A 12,125-nucleotide genomic window follows, 5' to 3' on the forward strand; every position below is an offset into this window, starting at 1 on the left:
AAGGGGGACCCAGGCCGGGGGGGATCAGCAGCATGGGGACACCTTGACAGGTGGACGGGCAGCTCAGGCAGATAGAACAACCTTATCAACCAAAAGGTCACTGATGTTAACAAGAGGATCAAAAAGACTATACAATCTCAAAATGTGTGAACTAATGGTAAATGGACAATCTACAATTATCACATTTTTGACTTTAACTTCATTGTCCTTTTGAGGCAATAGTCTGACGTTAACCAAATGGCTCATATCTTTCAGAGTTGAGTGTCCACTTGTGGTTCTCCTCTTGGCTTTTGCAATTGCCTCGTGTTTGATTTAGACTTATTAGTGGTGAAGCTTTAGGGATGTAAAGGCAGTCAGTCCTTCACTTCAGTCGACTTCATAGCATCACTAACAGGTTGGAACACTCCTGTCCTTGATAAGATGGGTCGATAAAAACTTTTCCTCTTGCTACAACATACAAATCAAATTCTAATTCAGTGTTTGTCAGTGATTCACCAGCAATTTATGTAGGCATTAAATATCATTAAACCATAATTACAAACCAAGCTTCACAGCAGTGTCATACGAGTGTAAGTTAAATTCCGCTCAGCCATATGTGTCATTTTTACCATTGAATTGTCAGAGCAACATAAAGCATCGGGCACATGTACAGACACTTGGTGGATCATGTAGTCACAAACATTTAAGTCTTAAAAAACAAATTTTATCACAATCAAATGACAATTTTAATTATTTATTATTCACTGATCAACAAAAATGCCAACATTTGCCGACTCCAGTTTGTTAAGTTTCAAATTACTCAAGTCCTTGAGGGCAAGTAATCAATAAATTGCAAGTCTTTCAGGTCTTTGAATGCTGCTGACCATTAAAGTGGCATTTACATTTTTTATTTTAAATCTGTTATTGGTGTTTTTTATATAGATCAGACCAAAAAAAGTGGGCCACATAACTCAAAAGGCAGGGTGTGTGGCTGTCTTATCTATTGTTCAGGGATTGTACCAAGTCAAAACTCAAGACTTTTATGTTCTCTTTGAATTCTCAAGTTATGTCAAATCTTTGCAGTTAAGTCTCAACGAGTCTCACAGAAGTGAAGTCTAAATTCAAAGCCTGAGGTTGTATGATTTCTGTCTCTGTGGTCCTGTATGTCCGTCAACCTACAGTTTAGGATTTGCCGTTTTTCTCTGTTATATATAGTTTTGAATTTAATATTTTTTGGAATTTAGGACTGTTGGTCGGACAAAACAAGCAATTTGAAGACATCACCCTAATGGTAATTGGTGAGATCTGATAAACATGACAATTTTCTGCAGTATTCTGACAATCTGTAGACTTAATATAAGAACGTTAGACCCTCAACACCGGAGTGGTTTAATTGATTAGGCATCCTGGACAAGGACAAGATGGTTTATCCTTCATGTCTTTCAGTGTGTGTGTGTGTGTGTGTGTGTGTGTGTGTGTGTGCGCGCGCGCGCAACAGCTCAGTTAAGGAGTGCACGCCTACCACTTGCTGCGATTGCGGATTGACGCGGGTTGCCATTTGCTTCTGTAGTGGATTATGACTTTTGGTATTAGTACAAATCATATATTTAAGTCACTGGATTTCAGTCTACATTCTGCCGCTGGCACTTTATATCCGTTTTAAAATATAAAATAAATCGCAAAAAAATCAAATGCAGTTACCGGCTGTAACCTGGAGGTGTCGCATGCGTAAATCAGTGAAAAAACGGATTTTCCTTCCTTCATGTTTGTCAGTTTGTTTAATACCTTTTCTCACTTTTTAACAGAATCAGGTTGTGCAGCATAACAGGAGAGTAATACAATATGAGGATAACATAAAAATTGATACAAATTAGTTAAAATCAGTTAAGAGTGGATGTGGGAAAAAAAAAAACAACACAATCTGGCAAGTACAAAACATTCCGGAATGAAGGAGGGGTCAACGGACCAGAGAGTTGAGCACCGCCCCGGGCTGAGTGGGTGAACTTTGTCACAAATTTGTTTCACTGACTTGCATAACAACATCCACCACTGCCTCTCGGTGACAGATGCGTCCTGCTGCCTAGTGCGCTCTGCAAAATGTACATCTGCTTCACCGTTATAGCCGGACTGGCTATTCTGTCCTTCTTCTTTCTCAGGACACGTTTCCCTTACTTAGGCGAGGACTGCGCGTACATCCTGAGGAGCATTAAACTCGGCTTCAGGCTCATCAAATACAAGAAAGTCAAACCTTTTTACAGCGTCTTGGACTGCTTCTTGGATGCAGCGAAGAGGCATCCGAGTAAGATCTTTCTGCACTTTGAAGGACGAGAATATACTTATGGAGAAGTGGATAAACTGAGCAACAAGGTAGCTAGAGCTCTGCAGGCTGAAGCCCGGCTGAAGAAGGGGGACGTGGTCGCCTTGTTTCTGGCCAACGAGCCCAGTTTCGTGTGGACTTGGCTCGGTTTGGCCAAGCTGGGCTGTCCGGCTGCTCTGCTCAACTTTAACATCAGATCCAAGTCTCTGTTGCACTGTTTCTCCTGCTGCTCGGCCAAGGTGATCATCGCCTCTTCAGGTGAGATACAGCAAGATGTAAAAACATGTGTCAGGGGCGTAGAAGAAGTAGGGGGTCGTCAGCTCTCTGTGCTTCTGGCTTCTTCCACCATTCATCTGTAAGCATAAGAAGGGCAAAATACATTATGAGGTACTGGTACTTTCAGTATTTCCATTTGTGTGCAACTTCCAGCGGTGCATTTGCTAAAATCTTTTTTACAATTTACAAGTAAATCCTTTTTGTGCTGTTTCGTTCCACTACATTTCAGAGGGAAATATGGCACTTTGTTCTCCACTAGATGTATTTGACTGATATCTACTTCACAATTCAAATGTTTACATAAACATGAACTTCTTAAATGCAACACTTAAAGGTTAAAACTAGTGGTTCACAGACATGTTGGCTTTTGACCTCCAAGGAGCAGTGTCTAGTTGGGGCCCCTTGTCATATTTCAGAAGTCTGTGTGAGTTGTTAACACATCATCCAAAGAGACAATTCCCCTCTAAACTTCTCACATAGTTTAATGGTTTAAGCCTCAAAGAGAAAACACAACAATATTTCACAAAAAAAGATTAGGAAATATTCCAGAAAAAAACGGTATATTTAAACTAGCTCCGCATGAACAGCTACAAAAGTAAAATGCTGCTGACACATTGATACATCAGTATTAGCAATCTGATAATGTCATATAATACTGTATTAGTCACAGTACATTCTGCTGATAATACTTCTGTTTTTATTCAAAATAGGATTTTAGATAAAGAACTTGTACTTGAAATGGTGTATTTTTACATTGTTCCATTGGGACTTAAGAAAAGGATCTGAATACTTCTTCCACTGCAAAGTTAGACTTGCATATAATAACTCAAAATTCCAGATGGATTTTTGTTACTTAAATTCATTGCTCTGGCAGCTGTATACAGCTGTAACCTTGCAGCTAATGATTGTTTAGGAATTACATTTACATACAAAGCATCTGATAGGCTATTAGGGCTGGAGTGACCTGCCATGTGGCCCTTCAGATGCAAACAGCAGACTGCACATGGTAGTTTCGGTGACACTTTACTTGAAGGTATCTACATAAGAGTGACATGACACTGTCATGAACACATGACACAGTCATGACACATGAACCCTAACTCTAATCCTAACCCTAACCCTAACTTGTCATGACAAAAACCGAATGACACTTGCTAAAAGAAGCGTTATGTCATAAACGTTTATGACTTGTTTATAATGTTTATGACACGTTCATGACAGTGTCATGTCACTCTTGTGTAGATACCTTCAAGTAAAGTGTAACCGTAGTTTCTTTATTTCGTCTGAGCCCCAGAAACCAACCAGTCCCGTAATTTATTTATAGCATACGCACCATGTTAACACAGTAACAACTGAAATAATAAAGTGTTTAGAACTTGATTTTGCAGTACACAAACAATCTGGACTCCCATGATAAAGACCAGTCCAATGTCCATGTAGGATACTGTGGTGCTGCTACTTAAAATTAATCAGATCTGATCTAAAACAGAGCTGAGTTAATCTTCCACCAGTAGATTACAACACAAAGAGATCTTCATTTTCACATCAGGTATCAGGCGGCCACATATTGCCAGTAATTGGGGGACTACCGATGAAAATTAGCACTTTTGAGCTAACTCGGGCACATTTACATTGTTTTAATGTTGATCAATGTTCACTGTCCCCTTTCAAATAAAGAAATAAATCAAATCAAATTGTAGGTTTGTGGAGGTAACAACTCAGACAGTACTAATCAGCGTTTATTAACAACTTTATCGACAAAAGGCTGTTAATGATTAGTTTGTTTAAGTCAGCATTAGATGAGAGAAGTAGGCTACAGGCAAAATTTAACATGATAAAAACTGAAATACATGTTTACTGTGTTGATTGAAATTTGCTATTTTGTGTTTTAGGACATTTAAATCCCAGTGTCTTGATATGAAGGTTTCGTCACAGTAAGATTAAATGGAAAGACAAAAACTGATCAAATTGAGTCACCACCCAGTCCTCATCTCTACAGGTATAAACCAAGATTTTTCTTGTCTAGGATTTCGTCCTAGATAACACAACAGTTACCACATCACATTAGTTAAAACGTTTTATTTCTCATATTTCTGTTGAATTCAATCAAACTCTGTTTTAGAAACAGCAGTGTAATTTACATACTTTATAAGAATATAGACAAGAAAATACATTTTGACAGGACAATTTGACGTCGGTATCTAACAGCTTCCTCAGCAAAAGTTAAAAGTTGAATCACTTGTTTTCCCCTCATGGTTTTAGTCTGTGTGCTGTACATTAAATCCTGATGACTGAGTTCACATGAGGCACTCTGCAAACTTTCTCTGCTCTCCTATTTTGGCGCTAGAGTTTCACCCCAGAAATATGCATACATTTAGGCTGAAGTGACTGCACCATGTGCTCGTGTCCCAGTGGGATGTGAGGTAACATGATACAAGCCTACATGTGCTGCATTGCGCAACACAGCGCTCTGACATATTGTGTAGAACTTGAATGCCTCTCTGTGTTTGCAGAGCTGCAGGATGCTGTGGAGGAGGTTTTACCCACACTGAGAGAGCAAGGCATCAGTGTGTACCTCCTGTCAGAGGCCTGCAGCATTCAGGGTATCAACACTTTGTCTGACAAGATCTCCCAGGCCTCAGATCAGCCGCTGTCCTGGGACCTCAGAGCCAACGTCAACATCAGGAGCACTGCTCTGTACATCTACACGTCGGGCACCACAGGTACACCAGGAAACTCCTCTGAACACACAAAATGTTTTATTCAAAATGATTTAATTCACTCTTCTAACTTTGTCCTCTATTGACGTTGGTTTTACCTTGCAAGTTGTTTTATGATGTTGTGTTTATGTACTTTTTTTTATTTATGTTGCCTGCTGTTGTTTATCTATGTATCGAGGCATACTTCACCCCATCTGCCCTGGTTGTAAAGCACTTTGGGTCAGCTTATGCTGTTTTAAATGTGCTATATAAATAAAGATGACTTGACTTGACTGATACAACAGTCCTGCAATAAATCATAATGTTCAGTTTTTGTTGAAGTTGTTGATTCAACTCTATGGTCATGTTGGAGTTTGTGGTGCTGTTAAATTGTATTGCATTCTACTAAGAGGTGTTTCTAATATTTAATCCACTGCAATTATACCAATGCGGGTAGACGTCCGATTACCAGTTGTATTCAAGAACCTGTTGTATTCTTTGACCCTGGAAGGTTTGCCTAAAGCAGCCGTTGTCACCCAGGAGAGGGTTTGGGCCGCTTCCTTCATCCAAGCGGCATGTGGAATCACATCAGAGGACATCTTCTACGTCAATCTGCCTCTCTATCACAGTGCAGGCTTTCTCATCGGGATGGTCGGATCCATCGAGAGAGGTAGGCTAATAATACCAGTCATTTTATGAAAAAAAGGTAGGACAAATTGCAACAGAAGCAAACTCAACTGATTTTGTATCCTCAATATGTCCTGAGTAAGGGAAAAAAAAGCCCCGAAGAATCCCATTAGGGGAAAGTTTTGAAAAAGACCCAAATATAGCCTATTCATACGCTTATTCATTCTTTTTCTCACAGGACTAGGGTAAAAATTTTAACCTTTAGATATCACCATGAAAATTATTGAGTTGATTACGTACATCAAGACAAACAAAAAATGGATTACAAGATTTTTTAAATTGTTTAACATGGGCAAACGGTGCATAATCTAATTACGCATGTGCTAATTTGCATAAATACCACAACAGATCTAAACATTGGATATAGCCAGGTGAAAATGTCTTGTTGAGTCTTGTTGACATATAACAGTAAAAGACTTATTGTTAAGGTCTGAATAATCTACCCAGAATCTCATCTTCATTCTCGTCACAGGCCATCTGCATTGAGTTTGTGCAGCTCACCAATAATAGTCGTACCATAGCTCAACACACATCCAGATGTTCCCAATAAATTGTAGTTGATCACCAGGTATGTTTTATTAATGTAGGTTGAATAATCCATGTAGGAGAAACAAAAGGAAATCTTTCTTACCTGAGTGACAGCTTAGTGACAGTTGATTGACAGTTGAGTGGACCTTGAATGAATGACTGAATCTCTGCCCCTTATATTGACATTTGTTTGCCTCTAAAGTCTTTTACTGTAAGATGTCAACAAGATTCAACAAGACATTTCCACCTGGCTATATCCAATGTTTAGCTCTGTTGTGGTATTTATACAAATTAGCGCATACATTATTATACACCGTTTGCTCATGTTACTAGAACATTTAAAAAAACTTGTAATACATTTTTTGTTTGTCTTAATGTAAGTAATCAACTCAATAATTTTCATGGTGATATCTAAAGGTTAAACATTAACAAACAGAAAAAGAATGAATAGGCGTATAAATAGGCTTTGCCCTAATGGGATTCTTCGGGGCTTTTTTTTCCTTACTCAGGACATATTGAGGATACAAAATCAGTTGAGTTTGCTTCTGTTGCAATTTGTCCTAGGTTGACCCCCATTTTGGCTTAAAATGACTGGACTATAATCCTCTTAACCCTCAAAAGCATTCACATACCTGTTTGGGCACTTAAGAAGGTTCTATTTAAGTGTACACTAAGCTAAAAGCTGTTATGTGATGTTAATTGCAGGTAATACCATCGTTCTGAAGAGAAAGTTCTCTGCCTCTCAGTTCTGGAGTGACTGCAGGAAGTATAATGTGACCGTGATGCAGTACATTGGTGAAACAATGCGCTACCTCTGCAACGCGCCCAAGGTAAGAGGAATCAACTTCCGGTTAAATTAAATTAACAGTGTTGTTCTGATGCAAGATATGAAGCTTTGCATCTCTGCCTTGACTCTGAGCCAATGTCACTTTTTGCAGAAAGACAATGAGAAGAACCACGGAGTAAAGTTCGCCATCGGGAATGGAGTCCGGACAGACATTTGGTCGGAGTTTCTGAATCGCTTTGGGGACATTAAAGTTAGAGAGTTGTACGCGGCCACAGAGGGAAACATCGGCTTTATCAATTACACGTCCAAGATCGGTGCAGTGGGGCGAGTCAATTTTGTCCACAGGGTGAGTAGAGAAACATGCCCGCTGCTTTTAGCAGCACTGCTTCAGGCCAGACTGAAATATCTCAATAACTATGGGATGATTTGGTACAGATATTTCCAGAGGATGAATCTTAATAACACTGGTGATCTCTGACTCTTCCTCTAGCGCCACCATGAGTTTGACATTTTTGGTTTTAAGTAAAACAACTATTAGACGGATTTCCATGAGATTTGTTACAGACATTCATGTTCCCCTCAAGATAAATTGTATTTATGTTGGCGATTCTTTAACTTTCCCTATAGCGCCACCATCGGGTCATAATAACGCCATTGTCTGAGTCCAGCCTCACAGAGCTGCTAGCGTGGCTGAAGACTCTCTGTCTTGTTAAAGGTGCTGTAGGTAGGATTGTAAAGATCCAGGACTTAGCCAAAAAATTTGAACATCGACAACTTCTCGGTCCCTCCCCCCTTTCCGCTAAAGCCCAAAACGGTCTCCTAAGCCCCTCCCCCCCACAAGGGAGAATGAATGCGTGTGCATGAGCAGTGATTGACACGCAGTTAGACACCCCTCTTGGTCCTGATTGGTGCATCTGAACAGGGAGCTGTGGATTTTTTGCAAATCACACTACAGGCTGTAGGTGTTCGCCAGAGGAGCTGGATTTTTTTTTAATTACCTGCTTCATGTAGTTCTACTTGAACATACGGTCAGTTTTAGCAAATATGACAGAAAGTTAGTTTTATAAGTCTTTCCTACTGCACCTTTAAACCAGCAAAGCTGAAATTCATCAACTGGAGGCCGTTCCATTATTCACAAACAATACACCTTTTTTAACAAATTCACTTTTTATTTCTTCTGTCTAGTTTTTCTTCCCATTTACTTTGATCAAGTTTGACATTGAGAAGGAGGAGCCAGTCAGGAACTCTGAGGGTTTGTGCATCGAGGCAGCCAGAGGTGAGTCTACATTACAGGTGTTTTCTTATTTCTATTTTATTGACACAAGAGCAGCAGTACGTCATTTGTCATCAGTGCTGAAACTATTAATCGATTAATCAAAATGAAATAAAACTAATTGATAACAATGTTTATAATCGATTCATTTTGTATTTTATTTTTTTAATTAATCAAGCAAAAATGCTTCCAGCTTCTCAAATGTGTGAATATACTGCTTTTATCTGTTTTATTTATTGTAAATTTGATATGATTTGGTTTTGGATTGTTGGTCAGACCAAACATGCAACCTTAAAGCGTCACCTCAGCTCTAAGGGAAACTGTGATAGACATTTTTTATGCATCTTTTTGTCAGGTGAGACGGGACTTTTGGTGGGAAAGGTTACTCAGAGGTCTCCCTTTGTTGGTTACGCTGGCAACCAGCAACAGACAGAGAAGAAGAGGCTTCGTGACGTGTTGAAAAAAGGCGACCTCTACTTCAACACTGGAGATTTGCTTCGGTTTGATCACATGAACTTTGTGTACTTTCAGGATCGAGTTGGTGACACTTTCAGGCAAGTAGTGACTCATTTTGTGTTGATCTGTTAGTTATTTGAATTCTCTTAAAGGATTATCTTTTGCTAAACGAGAAACTAAGAAGAGAAGATGTAACCGTTTGATCGGTGGATCAGATTTAAACGGCTTAGTGTGAAATTCTTTAGGGATCATGCATTGTAGCTGTGTGAAATTTTAAAGCTTCAATTTATTTTATTGTTTTTACATTATAAAAGACTTGCAGAATTGGGAAGTTACAGTTAAACGTCATAATTTCTGACTTTGCACGACCCCAATTTATACATCATAAGCTCAGTTCTTTCCAAACACATCAAGATATCTTTTCAGTTTTTTGTCTAAATTTGGTGCCAGTCAGGAAGTGATTTGGTATGAAATGAAGCAATTTTTTTCTTAATTTTTTTTCCTTCTGTTGCTTGTTTGTTGTTACAGATGGAAAGGAGAAAACGTTGCCACATCGGAGGTTGCAGACATTCTCACAATGGCTCCATGCATTTTGGAGGCAAATGTCTACGGTGTTAAAGTTGAAGGTAAAAACACTGATCGAGATGTTAAAGCACATTTTAAAACTGCTGTATTCTGTGATTTTCAGTATTTTCTATATGTGTTTAATTCAATTGTCTGATAAGGTCATGAGGGGCGGATCGGCATGGCAGCTGTCCTTTTGAAAGAAGGAGAAGATTTTGACTGTTTGCAGACCTACAAGCAGGTCGTCAACTACCTCCCAGCGTACGCAAGACCTCGATTCATCAGGATTCAGGTAAGGAAAACAAATTTGCTTTGCACTTATGTCTTACTTCAAGCCCATGCAGCCGTGTGCCACCAGTGGCAGGTAGAACATGACCTATCTACCAGGGCTTGTACCTAATTTTATACGACACCGAACCTCTTTGCTCAGTTCAGGTCACCTCAACTCTTCTGCATTTCTGGGTAAAAACAAAATCATTCAGCTGTTTTTTATTTACAGATAATTCTCCTAAAGGGAAGCTGGTGATCAATCAAAGTATAATGCAGAATATGAGTATCAGGGTCTATCAAGGACATTGTAGGTGATTATTGTGTTAGTGCATTAATGCAGCAATTTATGTGGCTTTTTTGTATACTTACATCATGGAAAGCATGATAACCAATTTAAACATGGCTAGATTATATAAATATAGAAAATAACATTTATCATGCATATACCTTTTTAAAATTTTGTCGCCCCATTTCTGAAACCAAATCTACACCCATGTTGATACCTTAACTTAGATATCAGTGCTCTTCTTTTCCCAAATTTAAAATCTGTACACCTCACTGCGTGGAACTGACTGGGATCATTTAATGTAGCTTAAGGCCAGGGATTTCTGTGGCAGTACAAATTGAGTCAGCTGCCTGCAAGTGTGAATGTAGCGGAAACACTGAATTTAAAAGGACATTGATGAAGAGACAAATGAGGATGTGTGACATCTGGCGGTTACCCGATCCGCTTATTAAGAGCAGTATCTGTGGTGCATCCCTAGAGTGTTGTTCCTCTGTTTGTTGCTGTTTTTCAAACGTTAAGTTGGAGAAAATATTTTTTTTAAATTCACAACATGTGCCTTGTAGCCCTGCCTGGAGATGACGGGGACATTCAAGATGAAGAAAGTGAAGTTGGTGGAGGAGGGATTCAACCCAGCCCACATGGAAGATCCTTTATACTTCTTAGATACTGAGAAAAAGATGTACGTTCCCCTGACTGAGGACATCTACAGAGCGATCGCTTGCAGGGAAATAAAACTCTAACACAGAAACGTTAATACTCAGAAATGAACCAGACGACCTGTTTGTTTACACAGATGTAACATCTCATTTATGGACCTTTTGTAATAGTCAACTAATCTCAGGGACAGACTGACTTTGAAACGTTACATCATGTTTTAACAGCCTTTTTTTAATTAACACAACTACCTTTGCCTTTACAGTTTTTGTGAATGTATTCCATAATGCTGACAAGATATGCTATACAGGCATGTCTTACTGCCACTGTTGTACTTTTAATAATTAAACTCTGGTTGTCTTTTTTCCCCTGACTGTTAATTTGTGATTCGCCAGATAAATTGTAGCATTTCAAATTTGTAGTTTTTAGGCAACAACAAAAAAAGATTGCGTTAGATTGAAAGAACTCATTCAGGCCAGATATTACACAGATGTACATAAACCTTTAAGACCTATATGTGTTACATATTTGTACAATCTGTGGTGGATTTATCAGTGAACCTTTGCACTGTTATGTACAGCCTGTCTTTGCTTTATCAGCTTGTGTGCACTAACATCACATACTGTTTGACTACAGCTTTATTGTGTAACGTAAGTGAGGGAGCGTTTGGGTCTTTAGGTTATTCTGCACCTAAATTCTCTCTAAACCTAGACGCCTCCGTAATGTGCTCCTGCAGCTGCGTTTATGGACAAGGCAACTTTCTGACTCTGGTGGGGTGGTTCACTCATACAACCTTTGACATACATTAATACTCAGACTTTGTCACAAGCTTAGTCACATGGCAAAAATGTTGAAATCAGCTGGTTTCAGAAAACTGAAAGTAAAGACATTTTTTATGTCTGAAGTTGAACTTTAGTCCCCCCCCCCCCAACACAATCAATAACATTGACTTGTCTCATTGTTACTTCACTTTATAGTCCAGTCATTTTATGAAAAAAGGTAGGACAAATTGTAACACAAGCAAACTCAACTGATTTTGTATCCTCAATATGTCCTGAGTAAGGAAAAAAAAGCCTCGAAGAATCCCATTAGGGGAACGTTTTGAAAAAGACCAAAATATAGCCTATTCATACGCTTATTCATTCTTTTTCTCACGTGAATAGGGTAAAAATGTTAACCTTTAGATATCACCATGAAAATTACTGAGCTGATTACGTACATCAAGACAAACAAAAACTGTATTACAAGTTTTTTGAAATTGTTTAACATGGGCAAACAGTGCATAATCTAATTACGTATGTGCTAATTTGCATAAATACCACAACAGATCTAAACATTGGGTATAGCCA

General features: G+C 38.8%; 1 protein-coding gene across 1 annotated transcript; it reads left to right on the plus strand.

The window, feature by feature from the left end:
* The first annotated feature begins 1,956 nt into the window (after positions 1 to 1,956).
* On the plus strand, positions 1,957 to 11,143 carry LOC116038356 (very long-chain acyl-CoA synthetase-like). The gene is made up of 10 exons (XM_031282685.2): positions 1,957 to 2,554; positions 5,086 to 5,295; positions 5,783 to 5,941; positions 7,192 to 7,316; positions 7,425 to 7,619; positions 8,459 to 8,549; positions 8,902 to 9,100; positions 9,531 to 9,628; positions 9,728 to 9,858; positions 10,686 to 11,143. Exons 1-10 carry the CDS (start codon positions 2,077 to 2,079, stop codon positions 10,860 to 10,862), a joined length of 1,863 nt encoding a protein of 620 aa, XP_031138545.1. The 5' UTR covers positions 1,957 to 2,076; the 3' UTR covers positions 10,863 to 11,143.
* The last annotated feature ends 982 nt before the right edge of the window (positions 11,144 to 12,125 follow it).

Source organism: Sander lucioperca, chromosome 7 (assembly GCF_008315115.2).
Source record: "Sander lucioperca isolate FBNREF2018 chromosome 7, SLUC_FBN_1.2, whole genome shotgun sequence".
In the NCBI taxonomy this organism is placed as follows: Eukaryota; Metazoa; Chordata; class Actinopteri; order Perciformes; family Percidae; genus Sander; species Sander lucioperca.

Excerpts from the sequence above, each read along its gene's own strand:
- LOC116038356 (XM_031282685.2), top strand. The coding sequence starts at position 2,077 with ATGTACATCTGCTTCACCGTTATAGCCGGACTGGCTATTCTGTCCTTC. Across the intron at positions 7,620-8,458 it reads GAGTCAATTTTGTCCACAGG|TTTTTCTTCCCATTTACTTT; the intron begins GTGAGTAGAGAA and ends TCTTCTGTCTAG. Across the intron at positions 8,550-8,901 it reads GTGCATCGAGGCAGCCAGAG|GTGAGACGGGACTTTTGGTG; the intron begins GTGAGTCTACAT and ends TCTTTTTGTCAG.